Below are 23,990 nucleotides of genomic sequence, written 5' to 3'. Positions count from 1 at the left end.
GTATCTGCTCAAAGTCCATAACCTCATTGTCTAAATCAAGTTCAGGTGTGGAGGAAGCTCTTTAGGTATATTTCTTCTCGATCTGTCAATCTATAAAACTATCAGGACAAATTATTTTCTCTACTCACACCAGATATACAAATATCTCCTTAGATTTTTTGCCTCATTCTAGTCTTCATCTTGGTGCATATAAACACATGACCTACTTCTTGCCCTCCATCTCCCCTCAAGAATTATGTTCAGGTAAAATCACATTACAATAACATCAACAGAATCCTCAAAAATCAGTGAAGTGATAAAATCTCACTTGAGGGGGTGAGACTATGTGGAGGTGACAGATAGTCCTACCCAATTTAGTGATGGACAGGCCTTATTTGTAGATGGAAGAGGCTCAGATTGGGATGAGGGTGTCCATTCAGAAGCTGGAGTGAAAAAAATATGCATAAAAATATGTTATAATAAGCTTCAGGACTTTTGTGGGTCCAATAGAGAAGCTTCACCTCCTTCTCCTACAGGCTTGCTATATTAGAGATGAACCCCAAAATCCCACTGAGAGTGGCCCTCGGATTTGCTACATCATGGGAACAGGTCTGCGCACACACCGTGGTTCAGAACACTGTGAGGTTTTAAAAATGCATGTGCCCAAGTCCCACTCAGGATATCCTGAGTAAGAATGTGTTTAAAGAAGAATTCTGTGTTAAAAACAAACCTCAAAAGCTCTGTAGCTAGGGGTGCCTGGGTGGCTCAGTCGGTTAAGCATCTGCCTTTGGCTCAGGTCATGATCCCAGGGTCCTGGGATTGAACATCACATTGGACTCTTTGCTAAGCGGGAGCCTGCCTCTCCCTCTCCCTGCCACTTCCCCTGCTTGTACTCTCTCTTTCTCTCTATCAAATAAATAAATAAAATCTTTAAAAAAAAGAAAAAGAAGAAGGAAGGTAAGATTCCAAGCCCATTCCTATACCACTTGAGAAACTTCCAGCCTGTCTTGCTCACTGTCCATTCCTATGTTATGCAGAAATTTAGTCCCATTAGATAGGAAAATGCCATGTTTAAGTCAGTATATGAGGCAGTGATTTAAAAGGGTCTCAGAGCCACACAACCCTGTCCTCAAGCAAAATGTAAAAGGGACTTGGTCTGGGAAAGACCTCCAAGCACATCCATTCTGGGGGGACATTGGGGTTGACACCTGACCCATCCTCTGACCATGACCTTTGGGATGAGAGGCTTCTGAAGGGAAGAAAACTAGAAAACTAGGGATGTAGGGTACTCCAAATCCAATAAATTCAAAGACAGTATCTACACCATTTGGCCCTTCTCAGATATTTGAATGTCAACATGTCAGCTCTGTTTGGAACTTCTGCCAAATTATTGTTTTGCTCAGTTTCCCTGTTAAACCAGAATCATCCAGTTTCTCTTCAGAAAGCCACCTGTTCCCTGAAGCAGTCCAAGTACAAACACCTTTCCGATGCTGTGTATGGTCTTCCTTTTTGCTTTACTAAGCAAAGTCTTTTTATAAGTAGACACTAAACGCAGAAATTCAGTGAACAGTCTGGTCTGTTTTATTGTTCTATGCACTAATCTATTCTTTACACTGCTTTATTGAGTAATAAATTACAGGAATCAGTAATTTTCTCCCTAATTGTTCATTTTTAAAACACTTTTATCTTATTTCTAAGTCATTTATGTGTGTGTGTGATAAGATATAGGTATATGGAATTGGCCCAATGCCTATTAAGCACCTTTTAGTTTTCTGATATTCACTGTATAGAATAATGTGTGAACAAACACTGAACCTGAGTTATTCCCAGGACACTTGATATGAAAACTGAGCTTTTGTTTGGCCAAATGCTATGCATTCAAAGGACTAAAATTAAATTAATAAGAATATTGCTGTCCAAACTTAAACTTATACACTGTTATGTGTCACTTGTATCTCAGTAAGACTAGAAAAGAGAAATATGACAACCAAATGCAATGCATATGCCTTAATTGGATTTTTTTTTAAAAGTAATTACTTTTTTTGGAAAAAATAAAGAATATTGCTGTCCAATCCCTCTGACAGAGATAGGTGGTTACCTACATCTTTTAGAACATGGGTTTATTCATAAAGGTGCTTTGTGTCACGATCAAGCTGTTTTGCAAGTGTATGTGTGCCTATATATACTGTGTTAACTCAATATCAAGCAAGAGGATCAAATGAGGGTATTTTATTATTTACCCAGATGTTTCTAAAAGGAAAGACATTTGGCATCATATAAACAAAGCTTATGAGCAACGAGTCCATGTTTTGCTTTACAAATGAAGATTTTGGCATCATGTAGGCCCAGCTTTAGATTTAAGTTCAAATGAAAAAATTATTCAGTGCTTTCATTTTGGTTTAAGGAAGCTCAGCCTGTGTTTGTTCATATGTGAACCTGCTGGGTCTACAGCACAGTGCTACGGAAGGGCTAGCCAAGAAGCGTGAACCGAGTTGATATGGCTTTGTTTCCTCTCCCACAGGGGCACATGGAGGGAGAAGTATGGGGGCTGGCAGCCCACCCTCTCCTGCCCATCTGTGCAACGGTGAGTGATGATAAAACACTTCGGATCTGGGAATTATCCTCCCAGCACCGTATGCTGGCAGTTCGAAAACTCAAAAAAGGTACGTGATACCACTTTACACATCTGTCAAAGTATTTACCAACAACAGAATGTGTTGCATTCATTCATTCACTCAACTTATATTTACTGAGTGTGCCTGGTACATGCCCCCACTTATGCCAGGTAATGGGATTTCAGTGTTCGTTGCTACAGACGGAAATTACAGAAAGCCGGCCTGATCTATTATTTCCTTCATTTTCCTTGCACTGCACAGACATTTGCCACCTGGGGGCAATATGTCCTTCTTCTTCTCCTGGTGGAGCTCTGTGGAAGTCTGTTGAAACCCATCAGCTTGTAAAGAATGCTTCTTTGTCTTTATGTCTAACAGTCTCTACAACTGATTTTATTACTGAAAAGCAAAAGTTTTATTAAAAAATAGTTAATATCAAGAAATGAGTAAATATGTATTTAACACTCTTTGCTACTAGAACAAAGAGGTATACCAAGAAGTGCAAATTCGGCAAACATTTATTGAGTAGCTTCTGTGTGTCAGGTCCTGGGGATCCCAAGATGAACGGTCCCATCTCTGGTGTCAGAGATGGACAAGATTCAGAGTCCCAGCAACAGATGGTCCACTCAAATAGGGCGATTTGAGGACAGTCTAAAAATGGGACCATTTGTTAAAGGGATGGGTAAGGTGTTGAGGAATGACGAGGGATAGTGCAGCGCCGTGCAGCTGCTAACAGCCAGGTCCCTTCATCAGCCCTGGGCCTGAAGGGGCAAGAGGAGAGAGCAATGCTAGAACCCAGAAGTGAGAACTTTGTGAGAGGACAGGCCAGAGAGGAGCTAGGACCTTCAGCCCAGGGCTGCCGCCAGTGCATAGTGACCCTGCAGGGGAGGCAGCTACGGGGGTACAGAGCCCAAACTCCCTGTTCCCCCTTCCTCCTTTGCGCCCTCCCTCGAGTCTCTTGTTCATGCTCCCCCTGGGCCAAACGCAGCCAAAAGCCAGAGGGCCAGGGAGACCACCGACGCGATCTGCGCAGGCCAGCAGAAAGCACAGAGAAGGGTGGAGAGCGGATGTGGAGCGACAAATGAAAGATGTCTGGCATAAGCAAGGTTGTGTGGAGAGGCTCAGGAGAAGGCCTGCTGCCAGGGACAACTTCAGCAGGGAGGAAACCCGAGAGCTGAGGCTCAAAGCATTTGTGGAAGTTCCTGGGGAAGGATGAGATGGGGCCTGGCCCTAAAATATTTATATGGGGTAGTTTTACAAGTAGAGAGACATGGAGAATATATTGCAGGGGAATAAAATGAAAAAAGATGTCAACACAATAGTAACAGTGATGGTGGCTGATCCTGTTGAGTTGGTGACTCCTAGCAGTTTGCATTTTGTCTTCATGGGAACCCAAGGAGTAAGGCCATTATTATTACCACGTACAGATTAGGAGACTGCGGCACAGAGAACTTCGGTTGTTTGCCTGAAATTGCACTGAACTCCCACCCAGACAGAGTGGCTTCAGAGAACACGCCTACGGCTACTGCCAAAAGCCGTTTTTCTCTGCCATCTTGCCTTTCTTTACAGTGGACTTGTGGGCTTTAGTAAGTGGGGGAGCCAAGATTCAAACCCAGGTCTGACTCCGAAGCCCATGCTTCTCGCCACTGCAAGACTGAATCATTTGACCACGAATTTATACTGGGAAAATGATACACTGAGACCTCCTTGTGAGTGACTTCAACGTCAGACGGTGGATTTTATTCACTGGGTTAAAAATTAGTTCAAAAGAACAATTACCAACATATCTTAGATGGGATGACCGTTCAATCCAGTTTATAGCAGTTTTCCTGGTGTAATTATTACTAGCTCTCCCTTTCACTCTGAGAAGTGTCCTGGTTTGTATAATAAAGTGTATGGTTAACCTCATCTTGATGACTCTCCTCAAGGGCAGGCTTGTCTTTTGTTCTCTCAGCCCTGGCACCATGCGTGACTCACAGTACATAAATAACTTGTTGCTACCTGAGTGCATGAATGAAGATAGAATTTAGATAAGGCAGTTTGCTGTTACTGGTATGACATAGCTTTCAGCATACCATGAACCGTGACAGAGGGGAGTGTGTGGAAGCTGAATTTGGAGTGCCTTAGCACAAAGCTGTATGATTGTCCCATCCCTGGGGCCGTGCTTACCAAAGTCTTGACAATAAGGGGGGCAGGATATTATTAAACAGGATTCCTATTAAACACCCCACACACAGAGTCCACACTCATTCAGAAATATCTCTCTGTGACCCTGCAAAGCAGGAGAAAACATTGCTCACGTGGCACTGGCAGCTCGTACTATTTAGAGACACCTTTTGAAAGAGTATTGTCCACAACAGAAGAGGCAGGATAAAATCTATCACCTCTAGAATTATGCCTTAGGACCCATGGATCAAAGACTTGGAGTGACTCTAAGATCAACAAGGTCTCTAAAGCAAGTTTTGTGTGTAAGGCATGATATCCAAAAAAACAGTTTCTAGAAACTGAATTCCAGAATTCCCATTCTTAAGTATTATCTCTCTTCTTGGGAGCAAAGGTACTGGTTTTATTAATCCTTTACTCCTTTCCCCCATTCACTCCTGGGGTCTTTTGAAAATCCCATGTACTCAAGTAGTAAGAAATGAATGGATAAACCTTCAAGAAATAGAAAAGGTTTTGTTTCGTGGGGTTTTGTTGTTAGTTGTTTTAGCATTCTGATCATTGCCCTTGGGTTTGAAGAGAAAATACGTTCTAAATTACAAAGTTTTAGTTCTCACAAGTAATGTTAAAGACACAGTCACATGTCTATGTGTAATGCATATATGCAAATGTCCATCTCTTCATTGAGTTTGTTTGATAACAGAATCATGGCAATAACTGTTCTTCGTGGATTCTTTTGTAGGGGGAAGATGCTGTGCCTTCTCCCCTGATGGGAAAGCCTTAGCAGTTGGCTTGAATGATGGGAGTTTCCTGGTCGTAAATGCTGACACTGTTGAAGACATGGTCTCCTTCCATCACAGAAAAGAAATGATCTCTGATATTAAATTTTCAAAAGGTGAAGATTACAGCAGAAACTTTCTAGAATATGTCAGGACAAAAATTTATAAGAATAGACTATTTAAATACTTCCTTGACCTTTTCCCCATTTTGAAATAAGCTCCTGGAAACAAATTCCTGTATAAAATGTTTGGGTGTTAACTGCACATTTTCTTTACAGATACAGGAAAATACCTTGCTGTGGCCTCCCATGATAACTTTGTGGATATTTACAACGTCCTTACAAGCAAACGTGTTGGCATCTGTAAAGGTGCTTCTAGTTATATTACACATATTGACTGGGACTCAAGAGGTAAAGTATGTTGAGGCTTCTAAGATATAATTTTTGTTTTAAGAAAGTCAATATCCATTCATGTATTGTTTCCAGAGAGAAGAACAGTTGAGTTTTGGAGAAAAGCAGAGTGGGAAACCCACAACCAATATAAATGACTGTAACTTTACACCTCAGGGGCACCTGCTATTAACATTTTGAGTATTTTTTCTGTGTTATTACTACTACTACAGTTACTATTATTAATTCAAGCCTTTGAGTTTTAAGACCGTTAAAGGTACACGATGCCTTCTGTTACCGTAGCAAGCCACTCCTTCACCTTTGGGTTCGGCGTGCTGTGTCGTTGCCTTGTGTCTCTCCCTTCCTGTTTTCCCTTTTCCTGTCAGTGCTCCACCTCCCGGAGAACTGCCCAGGAAGTCTCCAGCAATTTTCACCTTCCAGCAGAGGTAGAGAGCTCCATTCAGCTCACCTAATATCACCCTACTCTCCAAAACTCCCAGCCGCCCCCCCCCCACCTCCTCTAAGTCATGCCCATAACAAATCTAGTTTCTACCATGTGTGAAGTTTTAAGCCAGAAAATGTGAATGATTCACAAGTAAGACAAAGTTCCTGTAGTTCTCCACCAGAGTTTATAAGTTAGTGAGGGAGACATACTTGTACTTGAAGTACAGGCGCCCAAATGGTAAGGCACTGGAATGAGAAACAGTAAGTCACGGGGCAGTGGCGTGCAGGGCCTCTGAATGGGCCATGTCAGCATTAAGCACCCAGGGTGGAGCAGCATTATTACAGTGTGGGTCACTTTTTTTTTTTATTATTATTATGTTATGTTAATCACCATACATCATTAGTTTTTGATGTAGTGTTCCATGATGGGTCACTTTCAAGTTTCATCTCAGAGACTTGGCTGATTTTAGAGTTTGGGGTAGGCATGTAGGAATGGGCGGGGTCCCAGCTTCGAAGAAGTTTTAGTTGACTGTGATAGAAAAGCACCAAGCCCAGGGGTGTCTTTGAGGAAAGAGCTCACAGGGGAATCCATGGAGCCTCATGGAAGCAACGTCCTTTGAGATGGATCTTGAAAGATGAACGGAAGTTCACCAGATGGTGAAGTCTAGGACAAGCATTCCAAACTCAGAAGGAATATGGCATGTCAAGACAGGAGATGGGAAGAACAGGGGAGATTAAGAAATAGTGATGTTGGGTGGCTGAGGGCAAGAAGGGAGGAGGTTGTGGAGGGACAGATCAGGACAGACTGCAAAGGAACATTTATATCATGCCAGGGAGCTGAGCACTGAACTTTATCCTGGAGGTATTAGGTAACTCTAAGGGACTTAGGGTGGGGCATTCCCTGCCACCTCAGGAGGACGAGTAAGCCTGGAGTGGGAAAGCAACTAAAATCAGCCAGGAGAGAGAGGGGCTGAGGGCCTCAACCCAAAAGAGATGATTTCAGAGTTGCCAGAATACTTTATTTCAAGTATTGCTTGAAGTACTGGCCATAGACAGATGGCTCCTTCTGCTAGGCAGGTATTCATTTGTAATGGTACCTGCTGCCCTGGGATTTGGACTTTATTTGAGCCTTACAACCCATAGACGTTTTATACAGGGCACTAGATGGAGGGAAACATGCCGTGAATTGTAAGGTGCATGTTCCAGCAAGGGCAGAGGGAGATCACATAAGTCCCTCTCACTTTCACATCAGAGCCCTGCCAGACACAGTGTCAAGGGCCTAGGCTGGCGTTGGTGACCAGGCAGTACACTGATGGCCTGAGAGTGCTCTAGGGACCAGTGAGGCTGAGAGGGTAGAGGGAGACAGTTGATTCTCAGCGCCCGCCCCCCCATGCATGTTCTCTGCTTTATTGTTTAAAAAAAAAAAAAAAGGAGTGACTTCCCCCTGGATATCCTCTTGCTAACGTCCCTATTTATGCCATCATGGGAGCAGGGTTTAGAACACTCAGGGCCAGCCTTATGCATACACAGAGTAGAGTACGGATCATTTTGTTGGGGATCCAACACCCACACAGTACGTGGCACAGCGTGTGAAATCCCACCATTACAGCGACCATTGGTGGGGGGGGGGGCTACACTCAGTTATTATTTATGTGAGAAAATGGGACATAGGAAGAATAAATTTCAATTGGGAAGATTTCTTTTACATTAGTTTTAACTGTGGTAAATACACATAAAATTTACCATCTTAACCATTTTTAAACGTACGGTTCAGTGGCATTAGCTGCATCCACATTGCTGTGCGCCCTTCACCACCGCCCATCTGCACAAACTCTCTTGTAAACCATCAATAACTCCCCTTCGCCCTTTCTCCCAGCCTCTGATAACCACCATTCTACTGTGTCTCCATGAATTTGACTACTCTAGGTCACTCATGTAAGTGGAATCAGACAGTATTTGGGTTTTTTTTTTTAAAAGATTTATTCATTCATTTTAGAGAGAGAAAGAGAGTGAGAGAACATGAGCGAGGGGAGGGGCAGGAGGAAAGGGAGAGAGAGAATCTCCAGCAGACTCCCCGCTGAGCACAGAGCCCGATGTGGGGCTCGATTTCAAGACCCTGAGATCACTATCCAAGCTGAAATTAACCAACTGAGCCACCCAGGCGCCCCCAGTATTTGTTTTTTGTAACTGATTTATTTCACCTAACATAATGTCCTCAAGATTAATCCATATTGTAGCATGGGTCAGAATTTCCTTCCACTGTATGTATAGACCACATTTCGTTTATCTAGTCATCCATCAATGGACCCCTGGGTTGCTTCCACCTTTTAGTTATTGTGAATAATGCTGCTATGAACATGGGTGTACTAGACCTTGCTTTTAATTCTTTGGGGGTATAGACCCAGAAGGGGAATTGCTGAATCATATGGTGGTTGTATTTTTAATTTTTTGAAGAACCACTGTACCATTTTCCATAGTGACTGCACCACTTTACATTCTTACCAGCAGAGCGCAGGGTTCCAATTTCTCTACATCCTCACCAATACTTGTTATTTCTGGGGTTTGGGGAGGTCTTTTTATAGTCACTATCCTTATAGGTATGAAATGGTATCTGACTGTGGTTTTTACTTGCATTTTTGGTATTATTTTTTAATTCTGCAAATGTAGGGCACCTGGGTGTCTCAGTCTGCCTTCGACTCAGGTCTGGATCCCAAAGTTCTGGGGTCAAGCTCCACATCGGGGCTCCCTGCTCAGCGGGGAGCCTGCTTCTCCCTCTCCCTCTGCCATTACCCCTGCTCATGCTCTTTCTTTCTCAAATAAACAAATAAAATCTTTTTTAAAAAGTTAATTCTGCAAATGTGTAGGCCCCGTGTGCATCACTTAACTATATTAGAGATATAAAGAGGAGTAAGTCCTAGATGGAAAGAGCAAGATCTTGGCCAGGATCAGTGGGTCGCAATCATGCAGGTGTCCAGGTGATGGCCTATATAGATGGCCCTCAGTGTGGAGCCAACACTTTGCAGGGAGAGAGGCACACCTCACTATTTCCATAATTCTGCCCTAAGCCAGCCTCTGTGGTCCATCGGAGCTCCGCGTGATGGAAAAGGCCCTGGGAGTGAGGAGGCTGAGTCTTTGGAAAGCGTCCTCGTCTCTTGTCCTAAGTGGCCCCTTGGGTCAGGTGAGAGCGTCAGACCAAATGTTTTCCACGGACAGAGAGGAGAATAGAATACCTGTGACTTTCAGGGGGGCGTTATGCCATCCGGAGAATAAGAGCACGTATGCCCATGGATCTTCCCTGCTTTAACTCCAGTGTGATGGCCATGAGACCTGTGTCGCGTTGGTATGGTGTGCTCCTGACAGCCCAGCTCCCAGAGTGCCTGACCTCAGGGATGTGCCACACTGCCTCAAGAACAACCTAGCTCCTCATGGCAGGGCCTCGAGGGTCGGGCAGGGGTAGAGAGCAGAATTCAGGCGCAGGGATCTGTTTCATTCCTTTGATCTTGTCAAAAATAGTGAATACATTTGCCAGAGCCAGCTGGCTCGTCAGGGGTGGGGGATAGCGGCGCAGTCACTAGCCGCACGCGGCAGCCTTTCGTGTCCATGGCAACCACGGGTCCTAAGAAACCAGAAAGCGCATCAGGCTGTTGCAGGAATATCAGCTACCCCTGAATGAAAGCTCCTGTACAGAATGCTTGAGAAAGAAAAGAAAAATGTGGGGAGAGATAAAATAAGGGAAGAACATTTTCTAGCTGATAGTAGTTCGTTTCTAGAAATATCAGGACTATAAGATTTTTACCAGTGAACACTTTGGGCCGTAATAGAATGCTCTTTGCCATTTTCATTGCAAATGGTCTGATATATTTAGTACATTTAGTATGAATTTTGGAACTGTTCTAACTTGTAAATCATATGGCAACTGGGATGATGGGTGTGAATCATTTTGTGGATTCTATAGCTCTATACACCTGCGGGGATTGTGGTTTCCTATGCCTGCTTAGTAATGAGGACATGTGGACCTTCCAGTTCTCTTCCTCCTTGTGAGTAGACATTTCTAGTGAATAAAAATTTGGGGATTCTGAAAGAATAGGGTTACTCTTACTAAGGGGCAATTATACATGGATTATACAGATTTTTTGCTCTTTGCTTCTGTTCTCAGAATATTTCGGTGCTTATATGACAGAGCAGAAGGCAGCAGAAAAAAAGAGTGATGACCTAAATATTTTCTCTATGCTTAAAAAGAAAAAAAGAGTAATAACCTCAGTAAAGAATAGGGTGGGGGCAGGGGAAAGAATCACACCCATAATTCCACTTACCTAACAAAGAATTGTTGCAATTTTTTAAAATTCCTTCATATCCTTGGTTGCAAGGAACTCAAACCCACTCAGCTTAAAATTTTTAAAATCATAATGAAGAATGAGCTTATTGGGAAGATACAAGGATAGCTCATAGAATCCAAGAGCAGGAAGCAACGTCTCCTGAGGAACTGGCTTTAGGAATGAACCAGAAAACCAAGCAGGCACTTTGCCCTTCTTCTCTCCTCTCCTGCTCCGGGGCAGCTCGGTTCAGTGTCCACTGCTGTCCTCGGTCTGGTGTCTGTTTTTGGCCCCTCTCTCTGCACAGGCAGCTCTCCTTAATTCATCTGCACTCGGTCTACTCAGTCACCCCAAAATGCCACCCTCACTTCCAAAGTCCACATCTTATCCCAGCTAGGCACCCACTGATTGGGTCTCCTAGATTCTGAGTCCCATGGAAAGAGAATTTGAGTGCCCACTCCCATCTCTGGCCCAGCCCGTCCTGGGTCATTGTCCTCCAGAGGACAAACACGACCACAGGGGTCCAGCCCAAGGTGGGGGGCAGTTCTCAGGGAAGGGGCACAAGCTAGGTTGGTACCGCATGGGCATTATGGTGCTGGAGAGCACTTCCGGTGCTTGTCTCTTGTGTTTAGATTTTCTAATAATCTTGCAGTCATAAAGTGCTTCACTTAACTATGCTAATAATTTTAGGGTGTTCTTTAGGTAAAACATTACCTTTGAAACTATGGTGTAGAGTGAATTGTTGGGATTATCTGGGAATTATAATTCTTTGAATTCTCTTAGTATCTCATGGCCAGAAGTCATCTAAAATTAGCTGCTGAATCAAAGGCTGTTTTCATTGAATCCCTTAATCCCTTTTCCAGATCATTTGTTATTTGCACTTCCTCTTGAGAATCCTAAAAAATACTTTGTAGGTCTATTTAGTCATTGGAAAAATATTGATTATTCATTTTCTTATAATACTAAATAGCCAAAACTAATTTAACTACCTTTTTTTTCTCTTGTTTGTGTATGTTCAGCCATAAATTCAGGGAAATGTGCCCCTTTCTAAGGAAATGTTTTCAGATTCACTTGCTCCTCATGGCCAAGGCCCCTCATCACCATATTATAACCCAGCAAATTAGAAACAGTTAAGGTTTTCAGTTACAAAATTAGAGAGAATTATTTTTAATTAATCACTGAGAAATAGACCTGCATCTTCAGAAGGTTAGCCAAACCAGCCTGCAGACCCAGGTGGTACCCACCTGAGCATTAAAGAGCATGATAGAAGACACAAAGTTCTTTTTTGAAATTACTTTTTCAGGAAGGACATTTCAAGACCACTAGATGTACAGAGTTGTGGGGGAAAAGCGGGGGAAGAAATAGTATGATGTAAATATGCACAGAATTATTTACAGATGAAATATTAGGCCATCTGAGGTTTGCTTCGGAATAACCTGGTGAGGGCCTGGGTGGAGGCTCATGGAATGGGGTTGGGCCATGTGCTAATAACTCTTAGAGCTGAACATTGACTGGGCACATAGGGGTTCTTCATACTCTTCTTACTTCTATGTGTGTTTGAAATGTCCTGTGATTTAAAAATGCTGAAAAAATATCAGAGTCTGTATCTTTTCAGTCATTTAAATTTCAAGGCATAAAGAATTAGTGAGGTGTTAGGAGGAGAATCAGGGTATCTAATCTTTTTCAACATTAATCAAAATGAATCCAAGATTTTAATTTTACATCAGACCAAAAGACCATTTTTGTTCAACACTTTGTTTTGGGAAAATCTTGGATTTCTTTACAAATTTTCAAGTAAGATGGGGGGGATTTATAGGTTGTTTTACACATCCTTATCTTCCAGTTTCTAAACTTCAAAGGACAAATTTAGAATTTAGGCCTGGATAAATGTGGATGCTTGCCACAGGGTTCTCACTTCTGATGCCATAGTTCTTGCCAAAGCCGTTTCCTTTTACTGCACGCTTGTGCAACCAGGCAAATGAGCAAAAAATCCCGCTTTTTGTCAAGCTTTTGAAAAATATGTACTTCCTTTGCAACAGAGTAAAACATAGCAGGCTTGATTCTAGGAGGGATGTGCAAGGCCACATGAAAAGGGATGAGGTGCACATTAACAACCTCCTGGCTTCGGGGCCTACACCATGCCATGTAATCACCTTTACATGCAGTTCTGGAGAATTCACCATTTATTTGCTCAATTTATGAGAATGATTCAAATGAATCAGAATAGTTGCAACCGTGCTTATCTCTTTACAATAGAAAGATAAATGCAGATGTGAATTGTCTTTCTGTTTCATTCTCTCATATCAGGAAAATTACTGCAAGTTAATTCGGGTGCCAAAGAACAACTCTTTTTTGAAGCTCCAAGAGGCAAACGGCATATAATAAGACCTTCAGAGGTAATAGTCCTACACAGAGCTTTTTAAAAAGTGTTTTGTGAAGATGTAATATGTGCATTTTAAATAAAAACCTGTCACTTATTATCCCTCAGTATGGGTTATATTCAGTGTACCTTTAAGCCTGCTCGCGTCTTAAATCTGACTGCTTAATCGGGTTCCCTACATTCTGAGGACCTGTGGATTCCCCGGGCTGCTGATGTAGCATCATGTATTCGTGCAGTCAGCCTTCAGCTCCATTTCCCTCTGCTGGAAGCCACCGACTAAGCTAACAGCTTGGATGCCACGTAGTACTTCTTCCACTGGACACACCCTGTCCTTTTGTGCACAGCTTTCTGTGAACATCAATTGTTGAAACATGCTTTCCCACTCTTTACTATTTGTTATATAGTAATACCTTCTGCAACAACAGTGAGAGAAATTACTTTTCAAAACAAAACCTATCTACAGCCTGACCATCCATTTGTATCAAACTCTTTCCCTTCTCCCTGTTTTCCTAATGTCCTTGGCCACTTAACGTCATTTTTTAATTGTTGAAATTAAAGCCTATATACAATTTTTGAATCCATGACCTAATGCCATCCTAAAGGCTCAGCTGCTCTTGTGGGCAAGTGGCTCTCTCAGGGTCTGTGCTAATGTGGATGGCGAAAAGGTAATTGCATGATAGAGCACTAAGGACCTCCGCTTCGCCCCAGGAGGCAATTTATTTGCTATGTAACCTTTGAAGAAAGAAAAGGAAATCTTGCTTCTTTAGAGGGAAAGGGGTCAGAGGATACACAGCTGAGGGACAGGCATCTGCCTCTCTCTGGAACTGCAGTTTGCTGGTAATAGAAACTATCCCATGGTTGCAAAGTGCCCCCAGGGACCCTGGGACATGGGCGCATTCATGATGTTTTCGTGGTTTCTAAAAGAAGTACAAATGCATTATGTAAGAAACAGAAGTTGTTATAGATGATGACATCATATTCATGGAAATTGTTTACTAATCAATTGCTCTCACTCCCAGATCCCAATTTATTTATCTCTGAATAGTTGCTGTTTTAACTTTTTAAAAGAAATTTCTGTTGCCTTGAGTAAGAGATATTTTAACTTATGTCATTTGTTCACTGGATACTTGGTGAATGTGCCGGGCCCTTCATATGCCTGTATTTTTGTCTGCAGAAGTGCCTTGTGTGATGGTTGTCAGTCTCCTTTTACAGAGAGGGAGATGAAAGCTCCAGGAGAGTAAGAACCGTGGAGCTGTGGTCCCAGTCTTGAGGGGTCCATGTGTGACTCGGCAGCTAGACCACGGGGCCTCTTGGATTTCTCCTGTGTAGTTAAGCATCATTTTACACCACTGCATCTGTGTTTTCCCTTCATGTTCTGGTGCCCCAAAATAGGTATACTGAAATAAAATCCAGTCTAACCAAGTGGTGGAGGGGGAGTGATGCCAACTTGGGACCAATGAGCACTTACTACATATAAGAAGAGTAGGCACAAGAGGGAAGTTCATGTTACGAGGCTTCTTGCAATGCCAGGCTCGGGCCGTGAAGAGCTCACTTGTCCCTCTGTGGTACACAGTTGGTATCCCAGAGGCTGATGTCTGGTGCTGCTGTCTGGGGAGGCCATCCAGCTGATGTTTCCACGCCTGGGCCTCCCTGGTCTTGCCCCCTCAGAGCACCAGAGAGGCAGCTCAGCATTTCCTTTACCAGTACTGTCAGGCCCTTCAGCTGCATATGAAGGATTTGGGAAATCCTCTTTCCACGAAAGATTAAAAACAAAACAAAACAAAAAAAAACAACCATGGTGAAGCTAATGCAAAGCTTACTGAGCAAATTGTGAAGTATGACAAATATTAAAATGTCTATTTAAATCCTCCTGCTGCAGCCCGGTGCAGTTAAAGCCACACTAAACTAGGAGGCCAGCTCTCTTGAGCTCGCTTCCCCTCTGCTCCTAAGCCGGCTGTGCTGGACGTGGCTCACCTCTCTGGGCTTCAGTTCCTTCCCTTGGAAAATCATGATGGTAATGGCACATCTGCCCAAGGTGAGGTGCTGTGGAAAAGACCCTTTGAGGACCCTTCTTCCATCTAAGTTCCAGGATTTTTTAACAAGTTTACCCCCTTGGGGTTTTGCGAGTTACAGGGGGTCATTCTTAATGTTCCATTTTACATGCAATTTCCATAGCTTCCAACAAATGAGATATTTGCCTGGGGACCATGGTGCCCAGATCTGGCCAAGGGTGAGCTGCTGGGGTGACCACAGGGTGAGCCCTAGATACCAAGGTCAGGGAAAGTGGCACAAAGGGTGCTAGCCCTGCGGATGGACAGGAGGGTCTAAGAAATGGAATCTAGAACCTGGAAGGGAGTCAGTGGCCAGAAAGCCTGCTTGTACAACCAGCAGGAATGGTTCCCTTCTCTTCCCGTGAAGGCCAGTTTAAGCCACCTCAAGTCGCCTCAGTCTGCGGTCCTGCCCGAGGCACCCCAAATCACTAGGGCCAGTGCAGCTTTTTGGTTCCAGTTCTGCATGGGTCCAGAAGGGACACAGAACATGAAATGAGGAGACATTTGAGTAACTAAAACACATTCAACACCTCCCCACGTTTTGTGACTAATACCCTAGCTGCATCTTTATCTTGCCGTTTCTCTGTAATGCTAAGGGATACTAGCAGATCAAAGCCCCCAGGAAAGTCTAATACAAAGTGTGGTTACTGTTGTTTATTTTAAAAAGGAAAGCCTAGATTATATCAGGGTTGGACCTATACGAATTTTAAGTCTTCTGTCCATGAATTTCAGACAAAATAGTGTTAAAGGATAAAATACACATTCATGGCAATGCAATATGAACAATCCTTCAGATTTTTAAGATAGTCTCTGTGCTAGCTGCAGAATCTTAGTACTCATTCCTTCTAGAAAGCAGCCCTTCAAAACAAAAGTTATATCTGTGACTTTTTAAAATAGTTTGCTAACTGATCAGCCCGAGTGATCAATGTAGCTCAGTGGTCCTCACTTGGGAGCAGTTTTGCCCCCTCTCCCAGGGACATTTGCCAATGTCTGAGGACAACTTGGGGAGGAGGACTGCTGGCATCCAGGGGGTAGAAGACGGGGATGCCGCTAAAATACTACCGCGCACAGGACAGCCCCTGACAACAGAGAATCATCCGGCCCAAAATGTTAATAGTGCTGAGACTGAGAAACCCTGATCCAGCTTATGGATTCAACGATGGTAAATATCTAGGGAAGAACTAAAAAACTTTCTTACTCTCTGGTTTCCACAATTCTGAAATGTTGATTCTATCTGTAGAAAAATATATGGCTATCTGACTGTAGTGTTTACTAAGATAATGCAGATGCCACTCAGAAAATGCAGCTTAGAACTTCCGCACCTCAGATCACAACACAAATGCCTGATGTTGGCGAAGTCGTTAGTTAGAACGACTCTGCTTCATATCGTTTCTTTTAAAAGAAAAACAGATGATACAGCATAAGGAATGCAGTCAGTGGTATTGTAATAGGGCTGGATGGTAACAGATGGGAGCTACACTCATGCTGAGCAGAGCTCAATGGACACATAGACTTGTCCAGTCACCGTGCTGTACACTGGGAACTAATGCAACGTTGCACACCAACTGTGACTGTGCTTCCATTAAAAAAGATCTCTAGGTTGTGCGAAAGTATGTTAACTTTCTTTCCTTCTTTTTAAGATTGAGAAGATCGAGTGGGACACATGGACATGCATCCTGGGGCCCACCTGCGAGGGCATCTGGCCCGCGCATAGCGACGTGACCGATGTCAATGCGGCCAGTCTTACCAAAGACTGTTCCCTCCTAGCAACTGGAGATGATTTTGGCTTTGTTAAGCTTTTCTCCTATCCTGTCAAGGTAATACTGCATGTTTATTATATATACTTGCTCAGTCTCATTAATAACTTCAAATCTATGTATCGTATCTAAGTGGATTTTTAAATATGGAAGGCATAAGCAGTCATTAATGTCATCAGCAGCCCTCTTGTTATGAATGCTATCTAAACACCTCATGACTAGTTTACTATAGAAGTCCGATTCTCGTGGTATCGAATTCCTCCTTGAAAGGCCTTCAGTGGCCATTAAATCCAACACCTCACCAACTGTGAAGGAGGAATTTCTTCACAATGTCTTGGACCAGTGTCTTTCCAACACATACTACCATACGTCCAGGGAGGAGGGATTTACTACCTCACAAAGCAGCCCAATTCATTGTTAAATAGTTGAATTGTCAAAATGTTCTGTTCTATACAGAGCGGAAATTTCTTCTCTTTAGCCAAAGTTCTGCCTTCTGAACCCTCACTAAATAACTGCAGTTCCTCTAACGGTCTTTGTGTGGAGGAAGATAATATTTGACTCCCCGAAATCTCATTTTCTCCTGCCTAAATGTGTCCGGTTCTTCAGCCATTTCCCACAGGACATGGTTTCCGGCTGCCCCTGCCTCTGAGTACACTCCCTGTTATCAGTTCCATTCCAGACTCTTTCATCTGAAATGGAATGCACCACTTCAGTTGTTGACCAGCTCAGGCTCAGTGGGACTCTTTCTTTCTTCTTTTGATTTTGTATTTGGATTAAATCAAACTAAAATGGCACCAACTCTGTGGGCTGACACACTATGCAACTGAATCATAGATTTCATTCTAAAAAAAAAAAATGTTTAGGTTATCCCTCATATGTACACAATTGATTTTCTAAAATTTGAGTACAGAACTTTATATTTGTACCCAAATGAGATATATATCTTACTACACCTTGTTGTTCTAACCTGTCAGCATCTTTTAAATACCTTTTCAAGATACTTACTTTCCTTTTCAGCCTCACGTTATCGTCTCATTTCACAAGGGGAAGTTTTAAATCATGGGGAGAAAAAAAAAAAAAAGACTAGAACAACCAAGCGGCACCGCCAGGAGCCCCATTCATTTTGATATTCTGTTTATTAGCGTACACATTGAGTTCAAGTTCCTCAGTCAATCATAGACGTTTACATTTACCTGACTATGCTATCACCGAGCTCGCATTTCTATCTCTAGTCCAATGACCATCATTAATGACTTGGAAAATATCTTGCTACAAGCCACATGGCCTATGTCTCTGGTATCCTTAATCTCTCCTTCTTTTTTTTTTTTCTTAATCTCTCCTTCTAATAAACCAGTCAGTAAAAGATACGCAGTTCACAGTGAACCCCTGTCGCTGCTGAGTAATCATTACTTCCTTTTCCAAGTGTTTATTGACCTTTTGTGTAATAATTCACCTTAGAATTTTCCAGGGATTACATCAACTCATGAATCAATATTTGCCATAGTCTACATGTTTTCCCTTTTGAATACAGGACCTTTTTATGTTTGATGCCACCAAGCAGGGGGAGCTGCAGGCAGAGGGAGAAGCAGGCTCCCCACTGAGCAAGGAGTCTGATGTGGGACTTGATCCCAGGACCCTGGGATCATGACCTGAGTCAAAGGCAGACACTTAACCAACTGAGCCACCCAGGCACCCCTTAAGGTGCCCCTTAAGGCCTTTTGATGAACATTGACAAATACATACACCTACATGATCCAAACACCTATCAAGATATAGATCACTATCATCAACCCTGGAAGTTTCTTCATGCTAACTTCTGAGTCAATCCCCACCCTCACCCCCCACCACTTCTATTCTCATGTGAAAAGACTATTCCATTGTTTTTCACCATAGATAAGTTTTACCTGTTCCAGAGCTTCATATAAATGGAATGATCAAGGGGCGCCTGGGTGGCTCAGCCGTTAAGCGTCTGCCTTGGGCTCAGGTCATGATCTCAGGGTCCTGGGATCGAGCCCCACATCGGGCTCCCTGCTCGGCGGGAAGCCTGCTTCTCCCTCTCCCACTCCCCCTGCTTGTGTTCCTGTTCTCACTATCTCTTTCTCTGTCAAATAAATAAATAAAATCTTTTAAAAAAATAAAATAAATGGAATGATCAAGTAGGTACTGTTTTGTATCTGGCTTCTTTTACTCTGTAGCTGAATGGAATTCCATTGTATGTATAGAACAGAGTTTGTTTATGCACACGGCTATCAATGGGCACATGCTTTTCCAGTGTTTGGTTGTAATAAAGCTGCTATCAACATTTTTTGGATGAATCTTGTGGACATGTTTTCTCCCTCTTATGTAAATACATAGGAGTGGAATTTCTGGGTCATAGGGGAAGTGCATATTTAACTTTTTAAGAAACTGCCAAACCTTTTCCAAAGTGGTTGTATCATTTTACATTCTCATAGAAAAGGTAAGAGAGTTCCAGTTGCCAACATTCAGTGTTGTCCAACTTGTAAAATTTATCTATCCCAGGAGCAGATAACGTGATCTCATTGTGTTTGTAATTTATGTTTCCCTGATGACTAATGATACGAAGCACTTCTTTGTTTCCTTATTGACCATTTGTGAAGTATTTGTACAAATCTTTTATCCACGATGCTAAGTTGGATTGTTTCTTTTTACTCTTGAGTTCTACTATGTAAGATCTGATTGAAGAAAGAGTTTCATAATTTAAAAGCATTTGAAAACCCCGGTCAGTGTAAACTACTTTGATAGTATCACTTCTCTTCCTCTTCTTTGTCTTAATCTGATTTTTCTGGCACACTTTCCCTCCTAAATATGTTGACTCAAGCTGATGAATATTTCTAGCTGTATAGTCATACTCCTCCAGTGCTCTGAGTATGTGGGACAAAGTTCTCCATCTGTTAAGGACTGAATATTTGCTTCCCCACCAAAATTCATATATTGAAGCCCTACCTTCCAATGTGACTGTATATACAGAGAGGGAATTTGCAGAAATAATTAAGGTTAAATGAGAACATAAGGCTGGGGTTCTGATCCGATAGAATTCGTGTTCTTGTAAGAAGAGACACCAAAGAGCTCACTCTTTCTCTCCATGCACACAAACGCTGAGGAAAGGCCATAAGCACACTTGCTGTGTTCTCATAGAGAGTGTGTCCAAGCTAGGAAGGGAGCTTTCACCAGGAGCCATATCGGCTGACACCTTGATCTTAAACTTTCCAGCCTCTTCCTATGACTGTGAGAGATGAATTTCTTTTGTTTAAGCCCCCTTGCCCGGATGTGGTATCTTGTTAGAACAGCCCTACCACATTAAGACACTGTCCCAACTGCAGTATTCTAGCATTGAGTTCCATGTCATCGGGTCTTAATGAGATCCCATCACCACACAGCCATCTCTTTGCTCAAAGTCCAAGTTCCATTTGTTAGACTCTAATGTCAGGGCTTCTTCTTGACTCTTTTTCTTGTTCTCTGTTCCCAGGAGTGACTTGGCCTATCTTCCAGGCAGTTTTCTTGCAATGACTAATACATGCTCTTATATATTCAGTTTTACAGTTTAAAATCTTCTTGATGAGGTATTAGTCCCCTTATTTCTAGCCTCCCTGGAATAAACTCTTCTTTCCCAGAGTCCATCCATTTTTCTAGTACCTTAAATCATGTAGCAGAAATCCCAGCTCTCTCCTTGGATGCCATCTATATAGCTGGCCAACTGTTCCCTTAGCCTCCATTCCCTTGCAAGCTGTGCCCTTCCACTCTACCAGCAAGGCTAAAATACACCATGTCATTTACATTTCTAAAACCCACCCTTAAGTTCTCAAGTCTCCTTCTCGGAAAATCAAAGGCTCTAGAGAATGGTTCTTCTGAGAGGAACTTTGTCCAGTAAGTATTACAGGCAGAGAAACTCTATGTGAAATGTTGTGAATCTGGGGAGAGGGTACATTGCTTTCATCAAATTCTCAGGAATTTCTCACTGAACAGCAGTTAACACCCAGTCCTGTGGGGACATATTCCAGATTCTCTGTTCTGTCATGACTCAGGGGAAGAGGCAAGTTGTGGTAGTGAGTCCTGATGAGTGATACACAAATGCGTGGTTTGACATGGTGACCAAGAAGGACAGCTCATCGGACCAGCTCTGCCAGGTCTTCAGGAGGCTCCTTTCATAAGCCTTCAGGGAGCCACCAAACATCCCTGCTGGCCTGTTCCTCCTGGGGGAGCAGCTAGTTTCCTGGAAATGTCTAGGAACTGCGAATTCCCGTTATTGTTCCATGGAGCAGTGATCTTGTTTCATATTCTGAGAATCTTTAATCCACCTCTGCTGCAAGAATCTCAGCTTTGTTAAATTGCTTTAGTGGCTCAGAACTTTTTCCTCTTTCTCCTCTGTCACTTTCTTTCCCTCTGCAACCTGATTATGATCACCTTAGAATATTTTTTCTCCTGAACCTTTCTTTTTGGATTTCTTCTTTCATCCTGTCTAAAAACCGTATATCCCGTTATATAAGTAGGGGTATGGAGCAGCATTCCTCAGGCTCTTTTTCTTTGTCCACCTCAAGAAATAAGCTTGTATGTGTAGTAGATAGAGTGGGTAGGTTCCTGCTTCCAGCTGGGAGACCAGCAGGACACACGACTGCAGCCACTATAGCTGGCCTCTTTGCTCCCATGATCTCACATAGAACTATGTGAATAGTGGTTTCCCTTGGAACTCCTTATTTCCAATGCTAGGAAATGTGCCTATTTTCTAGCAACTAGTGGCTCTGGAAGGCTTCCTGGAAATATGGCCTGCCTGTCTGCTTCCCTAATCTTTCTACACTCGGTATTCTGTTGGGGAGTGGGCATTTCCACTCTGCTGTCAGGTAGGGGTCTGCCCGATTCAGAGAGATCTTAACTAAGAGTATTTTAGAGTCATACACTCTGCTGCACCTATCTCCTGCCGTGTGTCTGTGCTGGTTTCAGGTTCCTTAGCATGCCAGTCCAAAACCCTCTGGAAGCTTCTTCTGTTACTGAGACCAGTTTCCATCAGGGACACCGATGGCGCTCTTACAACCTCAGAAAAAGCATGCAGCTTCCCACTTTGGTCAGGGTATTCTCTGGTTGTTGCTGAGAGGATGGAAAAACTCTCCCTCTTTAAATGGCTCTCGCTGGAGCTGTTTTTGCCAAGCCATGGCTCATGAGCCAAAAATGGAAGCTGGTTTCTGGTGGCAGCCTCAGCTTCCACCACATGTCAGGACTGCCCAGTGTGAGCAGCCGACTCATATTCCACCCTCATCCTTCCGCACCTGGGATGAATGCTGTGTGGCCTGGGTGGGCAACTCTGAAGAGCTTTCCATAATCACTCAGAAGTTGGGCTCTTTTATTTGGTTATGCTTGTTGAAAAGGAGCTTCCTTTGTTTTAAAACCAATTATTTGAGTGTTGCCAGTGAAAACTGTTTCCAGTATCCGTGGCACAAACTGCTGTGTTCATTTTAAATCTTACTTTAGGCCCCAGGATTATAAGTGGTCCCTTGCTCTTCTGTCCTAGCCTGGGCTGTGGTACAAAAGCCACTATGGGGGATGACTGTGAAGACACTTCTGATCTCAAATGTCAGCCAGACTAACCATTAGGAGTTTACACTAGAGACCCGTGGAGAATGTACACTTAATATTTGAGAGAAACAAATAAGCTTTGTACACTTCATTAGGCTCCCAGAAGTAGGGTCTGTAGTCTAACGTTTCGTTCCTTCCCTCACAAACTACCTACTGAGGACCCATGATGAGCCAGGTAATGTTTTAGGAAAAAAAAAAGAGACCGAGTTCCTGCCCTCATGGAGCTTACACTCTAAAGAAATGGAGGGAAGTTGCTGCTTAGATTGACTGCTTAATTTGTATCTACTAGAAGCCACTCTGGAAAAGAACACGGAGGAAGTAGTCTGGAGACAGGAGTAATGAGACTGTGGAAGGGGTGCTCACGGGTTTCTGGTTTTACAGGGCCAGCATGCAAGATTCAAGAAGTATGTGGGGCACAGCGCGCACGTCACCAACGTGAGGTGGCTGCACAGCGATTCTGTGCTGCTCACGGTCGGCGGTGCCGACACCGCCTTGATGATCTGGACGAGGGAGTTTGTGGGGACCCAAGAGAGCAAACTGGTGGACAGCGAAGAGTCGGACACGGATGTGGAAGAGGACGGAGGTGAGTGAGCCCCGCCTGCCGCAAGCCGGCTGCCCTTCCTACACATTCCCCCCCTCCCCCACATTCCCCTTTCCCACTGCCAACCAACTCCACGCCCCTGTTCCTTTCCGTTGTTTGAGGCTATGACAGTGACGTTGCTAGAGAGAAGGCCATTGATTATACCACCAAGATCTATGCGGTGAGCATCAGGGAGATGGAAGGCACCAAACCACACCAGCAGCTGAAGGAAGTTTCAGTGGAAGAAAGGTATGGTGTTGCCAGGTTTGTTTGCATTTACTGCATCTGATGACAAGAAACTGATTTCAACAAGAGTTCATTTTCTTTGCCCTCAGAGTTGCTACCTCAGCTAGTCTTTTGTGTATATGCACAGAGTCTTAACCTTCATACAAACTGAAACTGGGGAAAATTGCCCACGGCCCCTTGCTATGTGGCAAAGGGTGGGTTACCCTTTGCAGAAGTTGGTTGTGGAATATGACTTGAATAGAAGTGAGATCTGGTTGAACCAGGCTTCCCCTTGCCCAGGAAGGATGTCAGGATAGCCACACACTGTCTGGAATGTGATGGCTAACAGGAGACATGCTGATTAGAGGGGTAGAGGGTGGGAGGGCTTCTAAGGTCCTGGAGGAATATTTGTGGGTCATGAAAAATAATCCTCTGTTCTTACCAGAGTCTGTGCATTACACTGTATCACTTGGCGTACCTTCTCTCATTGTGTCTTCACCTGCCCAAGATTGTTCAGGTGGGTTTGGTGAGTCCAGACCTAACCAATTTGGTTTTGTCACCTCGGGATCCTTATATAGAAAGAGAGTTTCAGATGTCATTTTAGACCTTTTTGATGTGCTGTTGTGAGTATTGATAAGGGCAATAGCCAAATACTTAGGCATTTTTAAGAAAAAAGCTCCCAGTTACTACAGTTTCTTCATTTACCATATTCATACTAGGAAGGATAAATACTCG

At 43.3% G+C, this 23,990-nt stretch overlaps 1 protein-coding gene across 4 annotated transcripts in view; it reads left to right on the top strand.

Moving 5' to 3' along the window:
* The window catches only part of EML6 (EMAP like 6), a 268,188-nt gene that overhangs the window by 204,325 nt on the left and 39,873 nt on the right, over positions 1–23,990 (top strand). For 2 of the 4 annotated variants that reach the window (XM_028103992.2, XM_088026534.1), the window contains exons 21-27: positions 2,501–2,642; positions 5,494–5,646; positions 5,809–5,940; positions 12,984–13,072; positions 16,748–16,924; positions 22,832–23,033; positions 23,153–23,279. In XM_028103992.2, the coding sequence (XP_027959793.1) occupies positions 2,501–2,642; positions 5,494–5,646; positions 5,809–5,940; positions 12,984–13,072; positions 16,748–16,924; positions 22,832–23,033; positions 23,153–23,279 (1,022 nt within the window). Of the gene's footprint in view, positions 1–2,500; positions 2,643–5,493; positions 5,647–5,808; positions 5,941–12,983; positions 13,073–16,747; positions 16,925–22,831; positions 23,034–23,152; positions 23,295–23,990 lie in introns of all 4 variants that reach the window. The other 2 variants (XM_088026532.1, XM_088026533.1) reach the window with 1 other exon arrangement.

This window comes from Eumetopias jubatus, unplaced genomic scaffold, assembly GCF_037043125.1.
Source record: "Eumetopias jubatus isolate StellerSeaLion01/CBP00866 unplaced genomic scaffold, mEumJub1_p1.0 scaffold_9, whole genome shotgun sequence".
NCBI lineage: Eukaryota > Metazoa > Chordata > Mammalia > Carnivora > Otariidae > Eumetopias > Eumetopias jubatus.
Note: the sequence above shows the minus strand (reverse complement) of the source record. Positions and strands in the feature narration are given on the sequence as shown.